Below are 15,751 nucleotides of genomic sequence, written 5' to 3'. Positions count from 1 at the left end.
GTATTTTTTTTTGACCAAGATAGCTAGAATTTTTATATTTAAATTAGTCTTTTAGGTCTGTGTTTTGTCTTCTAATAGCACTTTATATCTTCTGTCATGGGTAGCCTCCTCCTGATTTTAGGTATGTAATTAAATTAAGTTGAATCCTGTCTCTTTTTTTTAATTGGAAAGATGGTTTTTTTTAAGCCATTTTGATTTTGAGCACAAAATGGCTTAAGTTCCTACTTATGTAAAAGTCTTAAGGAAGAAAGGATGTTGTGGTTTAGGTTGTTTAGACAGCCCTCTCACTTTTTTTATAAAGAAATATTTTTTCACTGAAGCACATTGAAACAAATTCTTTGAAGAACTGATGATGATTTGTTGGATTACATTTAGAGTTGTGTATGGTCAGGTTTAAATTTTACTTAGTTTTTGTGTTGTTCTTACTGACTTGCCCAAAATGCCTTACAAGTATAAACATGGAATCTTTATTCTTGCAGTGTGTACTGTGGAGTGATGACTTTTACTTACACATAAAAATGAACAATTATGATTTTTATACTTGCATGTTAATAGAGAAATCAGTTATGGGATAGAAACAGGTTAATAACTTTTACAAATGAGAGAAAATTGAGTGTAAATCAGTAAATCTAAAGCTCTCCAACTGCAGTGACATCTTACATGAATTCCTTTGGTTTATGGTCTGAATAAAAGAAATATAAATATTGCTTAATGATTTTTCACCATGTGAGTTTGAGCAAAAGGCAGAACCGTTTCTTGTTTGTGTTAGAAGTGGGACTGACTGTTTGGAGAGGGGGTGGGAGTGAGGGGGATATGGCAGCTCAGCCTCTTCACCTCTCTTCCAGTGGATTTCAGCATCCAGGTGCTGAGTTCTGGATCGTGGCCCTTCCAGCAGTCCTGCACGTTCGCTCTGCCTTCCGAGGTGAGGCCCTGGCCCTTGGCTCCTCCGAACGTGGAATGATCAGGCGAGAAAGTTGTTTTACAAGTCTGGTGTCTTGTGTGCCAGAGAGGTCTGGAGGTGTCTCTGGTGTTTGGCTGGAGGATCTCATCTCAGTCTCCCCTCTTGCAGTTTAAAGGCATCACTCCTCATCCTGTCACTCCCTGAACTTATAAAATCATTTTTTAAAACATTCAACATTAACTGAAGAAGCAAATCTTTATTAGTGTATTTTTCTGTGTATACTTTTATTTAAGAAACTTTTTCTTGCTGTTGCTTCAACAGTAAAATCCTTATTACAATCCTTAGTTTTCTGTTGATGCTTATCCAGAATAGACAAGACATGAACACTTAACATGAGAAATAAGTTCAGCTGCTGCTACCTGGAGGAGGACGAAGGTGGTTAAACAATACTGCCTTTCTAGCCTTGTTTAATCTATCATAAAAGGAAGAATCGAACTGAAATGCTTGTTTAGGTTTGTGTTGTTAATGACACTTTAAAGGGAACAAGGAGAAATTTTCATCCAGTCTGAAGAATTTGAATACTTTGGATTTCTGTTTGTATTATTCAAACATGGTAGTCGAGGGTGATCAGATTTGATTCTTCTTTGTTGGTTCCAGAGCATTTCTACTACTGGTAAATGAAAGTAAAGAATAATCTTTATTTATTTGTTGTTGCTGTTTTTATACAGTTAGAACGGAGCTATCAGAGATTTACTGCATTTTATGCCAGTCGTCATAGTGGAAGAAAATTAACATGGTTGTATCAGCTGTCCAAAGGGGAACTGGTCACCAACTGCTTCAAGAACAGATACACGTTACAGGTAAGGAGAACGTCGTGCCGATGGAAACCCTCGGTGATGGTTGATGGTTGCCTGCAGAGGACTGGGTGCAGCTGATATCTTAAAAGATGTGCTCACACTCTTCCCTGGATGAGCTGCTCAGTCTGTTTACTCCTCATTTGGAGATAATTGCTTTTCCTTATTTGAAAGGATCATTGTGCTGATAATTGTGTTTAAAATGGTGACGTGTGTAGATGTTGAAGGAGTGGAGTCCATGTCAATAACTGTGCCTGTGCACAGACTTTTAATAGATGATCCAGTGAATTTTATTTATATGTCAAAATATTCATTAACAGTATGTAATGATGTATCACAGCTAAGTATTTAAAATCATTCAGTTCCTTAATTGAGGGGGTTTGTGTGCACATTCATATGTATACGCACACATACATTTTTAGCTGCTACTTACGGTGCTCACGTGCATTCATTAGCTTTATTCCTGTCAATAATGCAACTGTCTTTAAGTAAAGCAAAGCAAAGCACAGATGCAAGGCCTGGTGGCTACAGATCTGTGTCTTATTGAGGTGAACATAAAACATTATGATTAATAGAACCTTTATTATATATTTATTTAGTGTACTGATACTTAAGACCCATGTTTAAAAGAAAATTGACTTAGAAATGGAGTGTGATTTAAACAGGTGCTGAACAGCGTTGTGTGAGACAATTTCAGCCTCCTTGCACAAGATCTCACACTGCTTATATTTCCCATCAGCTTTCTCCCAAAAAGCAGACAGAGGAGGGGAGTTCACAACTACAGTGAGAAGAAACAAGATAATCTCAGAGTCTGAACTTGTCATCAACATAGATTAACCCTGTGGTGACAAATGTGAACAAGCCACTGACAGCTGCCTGGCTTATAAATTTGGTTTCATGATTCTGTTGGAGTTGGGGGGGGTTGTGAGGAGGAATTCAGTAGCCTGGGTTTTAATGAAGGTTAAACGGGTAAGAGTCAGAGAGTGACAGAGGAAAAGAATTTAATATTAGCAAGTAGAAAGATAAGGTTTTGACACCACAATAGAGAGTTTGATGAAGTGTCTGCAGCTGGTTAAATGATCATAATCTTCAGGTGTATGTTTAGATAATGCTGGAGGGCAGAGTTCAGGTTGTATAAGTATTGTGCAACGATTAGCACTGGTTGGTGATTCTCTGTTGCCCAGATATTCCAGTGTCTGTATTTAACTGGTGACTTTCAGACCGTTCAAATTCAGAAAGTATGTTTGTTCATTCTCATTTCCCCCCTCTGCCCTTCATTCTCTGTTTTTCTGGATCCGTTAGGCATCCACATTCCAGATGGCGATTTTACTGCAGTACAACACGGAAGATGCCTACACCGTGCAGCAGCTGACAGACAGTACCCAGATCAAAATGGTACGAGTGGCTTTGCACCTTTTGCCACACGTTTGTGAACCAGTCTTTTGGTTTTCAGGGCTCTTCCTTGCTATCCCAAGAAACTGGGGCTGGCTTTCTGTCCTGAAGGAGCCAGATGGGCTCTGTTCTTGGTCAGCTTCCTTTCCTGGGTAACTTTCCTGTGATCATAACTGCCTTCTCTTCTGGTGAATCTTGTGTGCTTGTCCTCCTGCTCATGACTAGAGTGAATTGTCTAGCTTTTTTTTTTCTGCTGAGCTCTGCTACTAAGTTTTCAGTGTTTCACTACATACATTTTAATAATAAAAGGCAACATTCTAGGAAAAAGAGCATTTTCCCTAAATGATTGATCTGTGCATGCATTCTTCTTCACATCTCGAGGCTTATCTCCATGAACATGGTGAAATCTGCAGCGTCACTGCCTCACTCTCTCTCGTGGAAAAGGTTCCCTCCTTTTCTTTCCAAGTAGACCTTATGGCCCACAGTTTATTTGGCGTCTGGGTCCTCTACTAGTAGATTGGAATCAAATCTGCTGGGACTTCTGGAAATTTTAGGCCATTCCTGGTGAGATCTTTACTTTTAGAAATGCACATCTAGAAAGTTACTGCTGCTGCTACTGGCTTACAGCAAACCCAGAGTCTTGGGAGGTTGCCATTTATTATAGATACTTGTTTGCAGATACAGATATATCTAAATCTATTAAATATATATATAGGTATCTGTAGATATCTAGATCTATTAAATATAGACATATAAATCTATTAAATATAGATCTATTTAATAAATATTTGGCTCAGATTACAGTTGGACCAGAATAAAACTCTTTATACAGCTGAAAACTAACTGCATGACACCCAGAAGGTTTCCACTGTGGTAGAACAGCAGCTTTGCAGGCTGCACAGCACACTGACAGTAGTGTAACCATCTGGGTGAGCGACCAGCAACCAGAACAGATGCCTGGTGTGAGCAAGAAAAGAAAAACAGGTTAAGCAGAAAGCAAAGGGTGCTTGCTTTCTGAGGTGTAAGCTTGCCATGGTGTCTGTATTTGCATGGTTTGAGAAAAATCATTTCATGTACTTAAAAATCTGCTTGTAAAATAGCTCCTAAAACAGCAACTGGGAAGATCTGTTGTTTTGGAATTTGTCTTTCTAAAGAATTTTGTTATTTGACTGACCACAAGGGGAATATGTCCTAACATCCAGAAAGGGCCTTACTAGGTTTTCTTTCTGTAAACTATATTTTTACTGTTTGGGGTTTTTTTACTCATTTTGCAGTGGTCTACACTCACTGGTTCTTAGAGTAAATATGTGTGTCCTTGTTGAAGTATTTTAAGTAACAGAAAGGTGCCATCTCTCTGCACTGATCATGGTTTCTGTAATTTTGTAGGATATCTTGGCACAAGTTCTACAGATACTGTTGAAATCAAAATTGCTTGTAAGTACTCTTGCTTTTTTTTGACCCACCTAACATTCAGTAAAATGTAGTAATGAATATTTATTTATTTGCTTATTTTATTTATTTCTTGCAGGTTTTGGAAGATGAAAATGCAAATGTTGATGAAGTGGAGTTAAAACCAGATACCTTAATAAAACTGTATCTTGGTTATAAAAAGTAAGGACAAACTTCAGCAGCCTACATCACTTGTGTAGCGTGGGTAGCATCCCCTTTCTGCCTTCCAAATTGGGGTAAAACCCAATATACCTGGGGTGAAAGCTCTAGGGTTGGGGTGCCAATTCAAATAGAGCTCCAACGGGTACCAGCTTTGAAGGAGATGGGTGGGAGTTCAGCTGACTTGAACTTTGTCATAAACTCCGTCAAGGCCTGGATGTATTTTCACATACTGTGAAAATTTGTTCCTTGATTCTTCTCTAATTCTTGTATAATGGATTTCTGGTAAGAAATTGCACTGGTTTTCACCAAGGTGCATGACTTGCATGCACTCAGCAAAATACTTTCTTTTTTATAAGGTGACAGGTGTACAGTCTGTGCTCAATAAATAACAGATCCCCCTCCGCTGCAGCCTTCCCCAGCACAGCCACACGTTACTGTGTTGTAAAGCAAACGTGGTGGCGTGCCTTTTATTTTGGAGTTGGGTTTTGTTCACGGTTTTGGGGGGGGTTTTGTTTGTTTTATTGTTTCTTTAACAGGTTGTTTTATTAACTTTTGTTTTTCTTTACAGCAAAAAATTAAGGGTAAACATCAATGTGCCAATGAAGACTGAACAGAAGCAGGAGCAAGAAACTACACACAAAAATATTGAGGAAGATAGGAAACTACTGATTCAGGTGACTCGAGTTGCATAACGCTGCTATGCTATGAACTTGGAATTGCAGTTTTGTAATCCTATAATGGAGTTTACTGGGGGGGTTTCTTCATTTGTGTTAAAAGACAATGTGCCATTGCAGTGCACTGTGTGGGAGCTAACAATGTATTTACAACGCTCTTAAAGGCAGTGGGAGTCTGTCTTAGTTCATCAGCATCAGTCTCAGTCTCCCCTCTTGCAGTTTAAAGCCACCATCCCTTGTCCTGTCACTCCCTGCCCTCGTCCCTGTCCCTCCCCACCCTTCCTGGAGCCCCTTCAGGTACTAGGAGGCCACTAGAAGGTCTCCACTTGAGAAGGAGTTTGCTCCTAAGCACCCCTTTCTGACTTTCCTCTGCAGGCTGCTATTGTGAGAATCATGAAAATGAGGAAGGTTCTAAAGCACCAGCAACTGCTTGGAGAAGTGCTAACGCAGCTGTCCTCGAGGTTCAAGCCACGAGTTCCAGTAATTAAGGTATGTGAGAACCTCATCTCTGAACACGTGTGCCAGGAGGTGAGGAGGATCTCTATAGACAAAGTACATGGTTCTGAATTAAAAAGAGAAGATAAGGAGGTGGGAGGGTAAGGACAGATATTTGGAGTTTTAAGTAAGTAGGAAATATTTTTAACCAGAAATGTTGTGTTTCTCTGATATGGTTCACGCTGTTGCCAGTGGTAAAACAGTAGCTTGATGACATCTTCTCACATCAGTGCCAGCTTACAGCAGCCTCTGCTCCAGCCTTACCTCTTGTTCTGGCTCTCCCAGCTGTGGGAGCAGTGAATAAAGATGCTGGGGATGGGGTGCATCCTATTTAATTACAGTTTCCTCATCAGTCTGTTTAATGGTCTCACCAGTGGTTTTTACATTCACAACCAAGGGTATACTGGTGATCAGTTGATCTCCCAGTCACTACCCTGAAATGAAACCAAGTCAGCGTCATTCTTTGTAGTGAAGTCCTCTACTTGAACGCGGTGAGGAACGGGAGAGTGAATTGCCGTGGCTTGTCCCCTTTTTCTCCTCCTGACCTCTGCTTGGTGTGACTCTCAGTGACCAAAGTTGTTTGAAGTTCATAGCAAGCAGCGAGGGGGCTTTTCTGCCCGTCTCCCACCACTTCTCTTTGTTTCTCCCACAGAAATGCATCGACATCCTGATTGAGAAGGAGTACTTGGAACGCGTGGACGGCGAGAAGGACACCTACAGTTACTTGGCTTAACATTTTGATGAGCGACGCCTTGACTGTGTGACACTCGGCAAATAGGTTTGTGATGGAAGAAAGAAAGCACCAGAACTTCATAGCAGCCGCCCTGCTGCCATTTGGACCTCCCTTTTTAACCACCGAGACCAGGACTCCCATCAGCCCGGCTCGGATTTACATCGGAACTGCTCAGGATTGATAACATTTCAAGTATGTAAATATGGACACCAATGCCATTTAACCTAATTTAAGAACAGAAAGGAATCAAACCCTTCTCCTCTGAGGGTTGCATGCTACTGCATTTAAATCAATACATTGGCTAGATGAGAAACAGCTGCCGGCGCAGGCAGCACTTATACGTGTTGGCAGCACTTTGAGAGCGAGTCTGAATGGACCCATGTGTAATCCGCTATGAAAACCCATTTGTATAGTGTGTTTCATTTTTTAATGTGTGATAAATAAAAAAAAAAAAATTAAAAGATTTCTGTACAAGTTGCATTTGGTTTTATTGTTTTAAGTTTCATGACTTACCTTTCTAAATGTAAATAAAAATAATGGTTATGAAAGCTATAGAAATTCATTTTGCTTTTCCTCCTTTTCCCCGGTTTCTGGTGATTTAAGCACACTTTGTTCTCAAGTAATTGTCACCTATCACTGACTGTGTGTGTTATTTCTTTTTTAAGAGGAAATGTCTGTGCTTTGAAAAGGGAAAGTTGTGATGATTTCACAAGATCAGGCAGAGTGGAAAATACTTAGAATAGATGTGTCAGTACTTGATCGTCTGAAATTGGAGCTGGTTTTAATATTGGTTGGTATGTTCTAAACTGCAGTGCGCTTGCCCAAATGCTGTCCTGAATCATGAAGGTTTAGGTTGCCTATTTCTTTAATTAGAACAGCAAATTGTGTGTTCCTACAGATTAATTCCCATGAAATGCAGCCTGTGAGGGGAATTAAAATATTTTTGAGTGTTACTACACATACAGTGATTGTCCAGGCTTCGTTCCCTTCTTCTCACCAGGTTTTGTACTCTTTATATACCTGTGAAATTCACATTAACTTTCCAAGTGTTAAAAGCAAAATGTTCCCATCCTCACAGGTCTCAGTTTTGGTAATTTATATTTTCTGTTCTTGATGGTGAAAGAAACTGACCCTCTGCAGCCAAACCTTTTTTCCCCTTAGAATTTCTGATTTGTTTAGTGTTTGTTCTGGCAGGAACAAAAGGGAGACAGGTTTTGTATTGATACTGTTTTTCTAGGAGAGAGAAGCTAATTTTTCATGGTTACAGTTGAGCTCTGACCTAGAAAAAAGTCTGGGTTAAAAAAAAAACCAACAAAAAAAACTATGGAGCTGTATTAGATGTGATCCAAACTAGTCTGGAAAATGGGGGAAAAGTCTCAGCCCCACTTGAGACTTTGCATGTTTGCTGTTCCTGTGCTCAAAGAATGTTAACTGCTCTGAAACCTGCCAGCATGGGGAACAGAAGCGTCTCGCTGTAAATTTTCAGATTTATTTTTGAAATTTAGAGGATGGAGCTTGTGATGCTTTCTGTGCTCTTAAACGCAGCTCTCTCTCTCTGTGTTTTGTTTTGGTCTGGGTTTTTTTTTAAGATGCTGTTTTGAGTTTTATCTTTGTTTAAACCCTTGTTGCAGAAGGTTTGGCAGTAGAGGCTTTTTGTAGCAGGAGGTAAGAGTGCTACAGGGACAGCAATAACCTGCTCTGAGCTGCATCTCAAAGCCTGGGCTTAGCAGTTGTGTCATGCAGGGAGACAGTCAGTTTTGACTTTTGTTTTTTATGAGTTCTTAGTTCTTACTCAGGCCGCCACAGAGCAGAGTGGCAGCAGGCAGGGCTGCTTTGGCTCTTGCTGTGACAGTTTGATTTATTGACAGGATTTCTTGAAATCAGTTTTGCGATTGCGTGTCCCTGGGCCTGCCCTCCTACCCCAGCTGCTGGGAGTAGAGCAGCGTGTTCTATGGTGCAGGAGGCAAAGCAGAAATAAACATGTGGTAGCTCTGTATGATTTTGGATAAGAAGAGAAAAACAAACCTTTTACCACAGATTTGGCTGTAAACCAGGGTTTGTCCCAAGGGAGAACCCATTTCCCCTCACATTAAACACATCTAGTGGACAGATCCCTTGTTCGCACTAAGGACTGCTGAGACTTAGCAAAAGCAGAGAAAAACTTTTAAAAAATTAAGTGTGGTTGCTACTGCAACAAGAGGTTGGCTGTGGGAGCAACCATCGGAGGTTCTGAACTGCAGCCATCACTTCAGAGAATGCTGCAGGCCCACAGTCAGCCTGACAGTCTCCTACACTGTCTATATCTTAATTAATCTTAATCACTAACCTTAAATCTCACCTGAAGTAACAGAGGTAGACAAGTACGGAGCTGCCTTTGCTCAGAACTTGAAAGTAAGTGTTCAGGTCGCTTCCTCAACTGGCTGACACAAAATTCCAACTCGGTTCCAGTAAAAATGAAGAAGTTCAAGTATCCTTTATTCAAGGCTGAAAAATGTACCACACCACATTATTGCAAAAGTTCATCGGTACAAAACACTTTGCAGCTGGTGAGAAGGCAATAAAAAGTTGGGTTTTTTTAAATTTGTTACTATAAATTACTGTTACAGTACTTTGCAAATACAGAATTGCAAATTGCATCATTTTTATGTTTCTAAAATTGCCCACAGTACTAGAAATTCCTGAAGATAAGGCAGCTGTTTGTTTAAAAGAAGAGGTAGCTGGTGTCAAGGGATTTCCATTTCTCTTTCAATGCCCACGTACTTAAGGGCATCAGCTTGGCTATATCTGAAATTAAAAACATAAAACCAACAATAAAAACCAGTGACACTGAACATTTCCACTTCGTCATCGTGATGTAGCAGCACAGCACCAGGGCCTGGAATCCTCTCAGATTTCACATCCTTTCCCCACCAGTTTCCTTCGTTCCTGGTGGGAACTGGCAGATGCAGAACAACACTGCAACACAACTCCAGAAACTGCTTTGAGAGGAGTTTGCCCAAGAGGAAATGAAAGGCTAAAATTCCACTTTTTTTTACCTTGACTCTCACAGTGCTAAAATTATTTTTTTAATTTTGGAAAGCAACTGCCTTTCTCAAGGCTGACTTACACGACATCATCACTGGCCAGCTTCATTCTCTTCAAGTGAGAGTATTTTAGAGGAAAGTGTGAACACAATCTTAGCAAGCAGGCGCCTCTCTGTACTAACACATCAACACTTCCTGCCCAGTTCTGAATGGTTCCATCCTGGTACCTGGGGAGCCCCACCAGCACAAGCTCAACACGCAGCTCTGTCCTCACTTGTCACTAAGTTTTTCTCTAAACAAGCTGCTTTCACAGTTTGCAAAGCTTTGTTCAAGTCACTCCTACTATGCTGTATCTGGCTTAAAAAAAAAAACCCAAACAACACAAACCCCACAACAGGAGCATGAGTGCTGCTCAGCTGCTGAGAGCAGAGGTTGTGAGGAGGTGGGCACAGGAGGAAATCACGACCTGAGCAGAAATACTGAAGGCTAAGCCATTCTCTGAATTTCTAAGAAGAAATTACAAAATCCATTTACCAACCTGTAGTCAAAGAACAGTTCTTCACCAGTCTGAATGGCTCTTTTTGCAAATATTCCTATTCTGTGATCGCCATTAACCATCATAACTGTTTGAAAGACATTTAAACTTTGGTTAAACACAAATACTGATAAAAACGTGCATTCTCAGTAAGCATGCCCACAACATTCCATACTTTGCTAAAAGCGAGGAAATTTCAAGCTTACCTTTTGCATAGCAGTTGGGATTTACCGAATGGTTTGCAAATCTAATTTTGTTGCCCTTGCGTGTTGCATCAACCACAAAATCTAAGGAGGAGAAAACAAAACCCACAAGTGATGGACAGGTCACCTACAAACAAATGGTTGTGTTTGTTTAATGCCTAGTGTGATTTTTTAGCAGCTGGAAAAGATAACTGCTCAGCTTCCCACGTGGAAGAGCTGGCACATCAACCGCCAGTCGCTTTCTTGTTCTGCAAGACTCAAAATCTTCCTGCTGCCCCACGCTCTGCTTTCCATTTGTCTCCTGCCACAGGAGAGTTTCATTTGAAGCTTCTCTACCTTTATTCCACAAGGACAAGCTCCATATATGTGTTAAATCAACCCTGACATAAAGCAGCTTTTTTTCCTTCCTTTCAACTATTTTCTGTTATTTCATGTTTAACACAGTGCAGTCTCTATTTTTCTCTCCAAGTGGCAGTAACCACATGCCACGTACCTGCGTGTGGCTTTTTTCCCCTGACACAAAATTACCATCATCACTGCTAATTCAAGTCACAGTAAAATTATTCCAGACAATACCTAGCAAGCCTTTTAAAGTCTTTAGGCTACTGTACTTGATGCCTGCATGTAATTTTACTCCATTAAATTCTACTTCTACTCCACTCACCTGGTAGAGTTGGCTTGTGTAATAGGCTCTATCACTACTATCTAGTTGACTGAGGGGAAAAAAGCAAAAAAGCACTAGGTCTCAATACCTAGTGATGGGTGGATTCCTAATAAAGATGCACAGAAAAAAAAATTCTCACTGTTACCTGCTCCCTGCAAAAGAACAGGGCTGGACAAAATGGTGAGTGTAGGTATTTATGCTGCAAAGGCTGTGTCAAGTACGTACATACCGTTATTCAAGTTAAACAGAAAGCTGCACATGTATTTGTCGTAGACTTTTCCTCTTCTGTCTGCCTCATCCTGAGAAATAATCTGAAAGAAACAGTATGTGTAAGAGACCACCTCTTCCCCTGGGTAACCATAGCAGCTTAAGGGCAAAACCCACAAACATTACAAAGAAAGGTGAGGGGTTTAGTCTCTGGGATTGAAAATATTCCCAACCATAAAGCACTGTTCTCAACAAGCATTTGGTGCTTATCAAACAACCGTGGTTTGCTCTTCACTTAAAAATAAATGAAATAAGTTATTTCAGAGCAGAAGCAAAGCAAGAATTGCTTCTCATCTCAAAATCAAGACTACATACCTGATTCAGGGTTTTATTACTAGAGACTGTAATTTAGTGAAAGCATCTACTGAATTTTGGTACAATACTAAATAATTTTGCACAAAATTCCAGGTGTGTCTGAACTGAAATTACATCTAAGATAAAAATGATGTTCCACAAGAACCTATGTCTAATTTTTTGTGACATTTTCAACTGTCCAGCTTCTGGGTTTGGAGCGTCTGCCAGCAGGAGCTGTGTACTTGGTCATCACATCTCTCTGTGTAAACGTGACACCAGGTGAGGGACGAACTCTGAGTCCAGAGCCAAGACACAGCTTCAGCAGTTCAGCTGGTACCTAACCAGTGCTCTCCATCCTCACCTCGCCACAGTACTCAGAGATGAATTCATTCTTCTGCACAGGATCTTTGATGAAAATTCCCCAGCCTGCCACATCTGAAGGTGCCAATAGCAAGTGCTGCCGGAGAAAAATAAAACCAAAAAGTTTAGATGTGCCTGGCTTGTTTGGATTTGGTTTTTGTTTTGGGGCTTGTTTTGGTTTTAATTGTATCATGTAATGAAATGTATGCTGGCACTCCAGGAGAGAAGACCATAGAATCATGGAATAGTTTGGTGGGAAAAGACTATTACGATCATCTAGTCCAACCGTAAACCCAGCATTGCCAAGTGAAACCTAGCATTGCCAACTTACAGATTCTTCATCACAGACTCTTCTAATGATCAAAGGCACACTAAAATTACAGCTTGGTCAGGAGTTGTATGGGAAAGGAAAACCACGTGAAGTACATGAAAACCAATAAAAATTTTAGTTTAACCTTGAAATGAGGATGTTGTTACATAAAAACATATATTCTGAGGACTTCAGCCTAGAAAGATCTGCAGACAGGAGCCCACTACTGATTAGCTTGGTATTAGACTGAACTAGTTTGTGAGATGTTCTGGAGCAGAAATAAACCTCAGCTTATTTATTTATTTATTTAACAGAGCAGAATGGGCCTTCGAGATCTCTTCAGTAGACTGCATGCAAGTTTGTGCATTAGAATCAACAACTGAAGAAAGAAACAGCCAGTGTCTGTGTCTGACCCTTCTGCTGATCTAGGGAAAGCCTGACAAGCTACCCCTGTGAAACAGCAGCCCATTTGCAAATTACCAGCAAAGTCTAAACGGGGAAAGGAGATATTTTACTGCAGCATTACCCAGAAAACACTAATTGGTGCATGACAAAACACACATTGCTTAACAACAAGCTGATGTCAGTGACAGCTACCTCCCTTTCTGCTTTTTTGGTTTTCTATTCCTGTTTGACCGTATGAAGGCAAAGAAATTCCAGTTCTCTGGCATGAAAATATAACACCATCTAAAAATCAAGGCAATAGGCATGTAGTTGTATATCTACGTACTTTTTTGGATCCTCTCTGAATGCTGCAGTTCTTGCAAGAAACATTTTTGCTGTCCCAGTGGTCGGCTGCTCCGCACGTTAAACAGAGGTCCGGGTCACATTCGCGCACAGCCAGGTAACAGGGACACTGCTTAGTGTTGCATTGTGCTTTGCAACGACACCCAGGAAACCTGTTTTGGCCTGCAAAGGAATGTAGGCAAAAAGGGCAAGGAGGAAAAACTGTAAAATGAAGACAGTGCAGATTATAGGATATAATTATTATATTATAGATTATTTAAAAATATATTATAGAATATAAAATTAATTTAGAATATTAAAAAAACTTATATATTAAAAAAACCTATTCTATATTACAGAATATTAAAAGAACCCATAGCCATTGATAACGTGTATAGGACATTTGGAAGTACTGTAAATTCTTTCCCTCCCTGATTTTACTTTAGTCTTCCTCAATGTCAAGTCTGAAGACTGTTTCTGACTTCATTCCATGATTCTAATTAAGAGGGACAAATTACACAGAACACGTGCTCCCTGCTCACACTGTCTGACACGATGTGCTGTTGTGTCTGCAGTACAGACAGACTGCTGGCACAGAGTTAGAGGCTGGGACGGCAAAATAAATGCATAGATAGCTTTTAAGTGTTTCACTTACACTCTGAGCTGCACTGACAAAACTTCTCACAGAAGTTCTGAGCAATGACACACGGGCATGAGCTGTCACAAGGCTGCCGTGGGTGATCACATGGCTGATAGTTGTAAACATGATTTGATGACCCATCTGAATAAAAATAGCAACATTTGGTGAAGTTGAAAGGTGCAAACCAGCAATACACAGTTCCCTTTAAAGCTGAAATCCCCTTTTAGTCATTTAACTAAGAAAACCCCCAAAATGAACAAAAAAAAACACCCAAACCTAGAATGAGTGGGGTTAAAAACCCAAAAGACACCAAACCAGCATGGGAACATTAAGTCAGGTGCATGGCACTGTTAGCTGCCTGCTTCCTAGCACACTTCATCATTCCCATTACTCAGCTGCTCCCAGAACTCAGAGCTGAAAACTTGTTTGGTGTGGAAAACTGAAAAATGAAACTACAATGGTACAATTTCCTGTGTGCACATGGTCTAGAGTAACACTGATATTATTCAGCAAAGTAAATTTGCTCAAATATACCCAAAGTAATTTTCACTCTGGAGTAACAGTCAACTTGCAAACAGATACACGGGCAAAATAGGACCAGGTCATTATACCACAGTGCTTTCCCAAGTCAATTTTCCAGTGCAGACAATGCTCACATCCTACAGGCAAGGAGGGACTATTGGGGACAAGTCTCGAGCTTTACCTATAGAGCAGCTAGGAGAATCCAGTGCTATATAAATTATATTTCCTGAGATTGTGTTGGGTTTGCATGTATTCATAAAAGCACTGAAGTTAGTAATTACTAACTAATTGCTAATTAGCAACCAAAAAGGAGAGAGACACAAACTGATCACTTATTTATGTTGCTAGAAGTCCCAACCCCTCTCAACACATTTCCAAATAATTATTTCTATAATAAGCTGGGTTTAAAAAAAAAAACAAAAACAAATACTGCTTTTTACTGCAGCTCCTATTATTAATTCAATTTTTATCTGTACTTCCATGAGGCCATACTGAAAAGATTGTAAATTCAGCCTCCTTCCCCTCTTATTGAATTATACAGAGCTCTTCCAGTTACATAAACAAAATGGTGACTTTTATCCCTACAATATCTGTAATGAGAGCTTCCTTTTTTTCTTTTTATTCCCCCTATAATCTCTAGCTCCCCATGGAATGTATATAATGGCCTAACATTAAAAAACAGCCAAACAAAACCAACCAAACAAAAAACCCCAAAACCATAAAACCCCAAACCCCACAAAAAGCAACAGCAGGATCTCAGAAGTCCAGGACAGAAATAGCAAGGAAAGGTGCTGACCCTTTTTCAGCTGTATCTTCCTGCAGTGAGCAGCCCACAACCTGCAAAAACACAAAACAAAGCACAAGAAGGTTGAGAGGAACTCCTCCTGCAGCGGGCTGGGAAAGGCAGCCGCATCTTGCACCCACACTTGACTTAAAATGGGAGAGTTCTGGTAACTTGAACATCTGCTAATGAGCACGAGTCGGAAGCGGTCGCAGCAGAACCACCCTGTCCCAGTCTCTCGGAGCCGTGGAGACCAACGTTCTGCAGGATGCAGAGCTCCCTCCCCATCCCCACACCATTCCTCCAGTCCCCAGATCGTACAGACGTGCAGCTCCCAACCCAGCCCGGACTAGAGAGATGTTCAAATTCAGGTGGCCATGAAGGAAAACCTGCAAGGAGGCGGCTGCTGGAGCTGCTTCTAGCAGGCAGAAGGAGCAGCAGAAGGGAGGGTATGAAATTGCAGACACGGAGGGACGCAGGATTGCAGATACAGAGGGATGTGTCTAAACAGGGGAGTGAAGGTCTGTCGGCTGTTTGCTTCACGGGACGTGGCCCCAGCACCACACTGGTGGTCTCCCACTGGTCACAGCCAGGTATCACCCTTCACTTGCTGAGCTCCACCTATGTGACAACAGGAGGTGGCATCTGCCTGGCACAGCCACACTGATGTGACCTCAGTATTTCTTCTGGCTGGCCAGACGCCTCCCTGGTTTTTCCTGACTGGTGGCACCGTGCTAAGCCTCTTCCCTTCTGCTTCAAACTCCCT

The 15,751-nt window shown here is 40.9% G+C and overlaps 2 protein-coding genes across 2 annotated transcripts in view; one reads left to right on the top strand and one right to left on the bottom strand.

Moving 5' to 3' along the window:
- CUL1 (cullin 1) overlaps positions 1–7,208 on the top strand; it is a 31,178-nt gene extending 23,970 nt beyond the window's left edge. Inside the window, exons 14-21 of the mRNA XM_010168115.1 lie at positions 846–922; positions 1,630–1,761; positions 3,058–3,150; positions 4,534–4,581; positions 4,676–4,758; positions 5,327–5,432; positions 5,808–5,921; positions 6,580–7,208. Of these exons, the coding sequence (XP_010166417.1) occupies positions 846–922; positions 1,630–1,761; positions 3,058–3,150; positions 4,534–4,581; positions 4,676–4,758; positions 5,327–5,432; positions 5,808–5,921; positions 6,580–6,660 (734 nt within the window). The 3' untranslated portion in view covers positions 6,661–7,208. The remainder of the gene's footprint in view (positions 1–845; positions 923–1,629; positions 1,762–3,057; positions 3,151–4,533; positions 4,582–4,675; positions 4,759–5,326; positions 5,433–5,807; positions 5,922–6,579) is intronic.
- Positions 7,209–9,102: 1,894 nt separating this feature from the next.
- LOC104525061 (histone-lysine N-methyltransferase EZH2) overlaps positions 9,103–15,751 on the bottom strand; it is a 29,068-nt gene continuing 22,419 nt past the window's right edge. Inside the window, 8 exon segments of the mRNA XM_010168114.1 lie at positions 9,103–9,444; positions 10,222–10,306; positions 10,425–10,505; positions 11,315–11,396; positions 12,008–12,103; positions 13,047–13,225; positions 13,698–13,823; positions 15,001–15,041. Coding sequence (XP_010166416.1) covers positions 9,384–9,444; positions 10,222–10,306; positions 10,425–10,505; positions 11,315–11,396; positions 12,008–12,103; positions 13,047–13,225; positions 13,698–13,823; positions 15,001–15,041 — 751 coding nt within the window. The 3' untranslated portion in view covers positions 9,103–9,383.

Source organism: Antrostomus carolinensis, unplaced genomic scaffold (genome assembly GCF_000700745.2).
Source record: "Antrostomus carolinensis isolate BGI_N321 unplaced genomic scaffold, ASM70074v2 scaffold17145, whole genome shotgun sequence".
NCBI lineage: Eukaryota > Metazoa > Chordata > Aves > Caprimulgiformes > Caprimulgidae > Antrostomus > Antrostomus carolinensis.
This window is presented reverse-complemented; position numbering and strand designations above follow the sequence as displayed.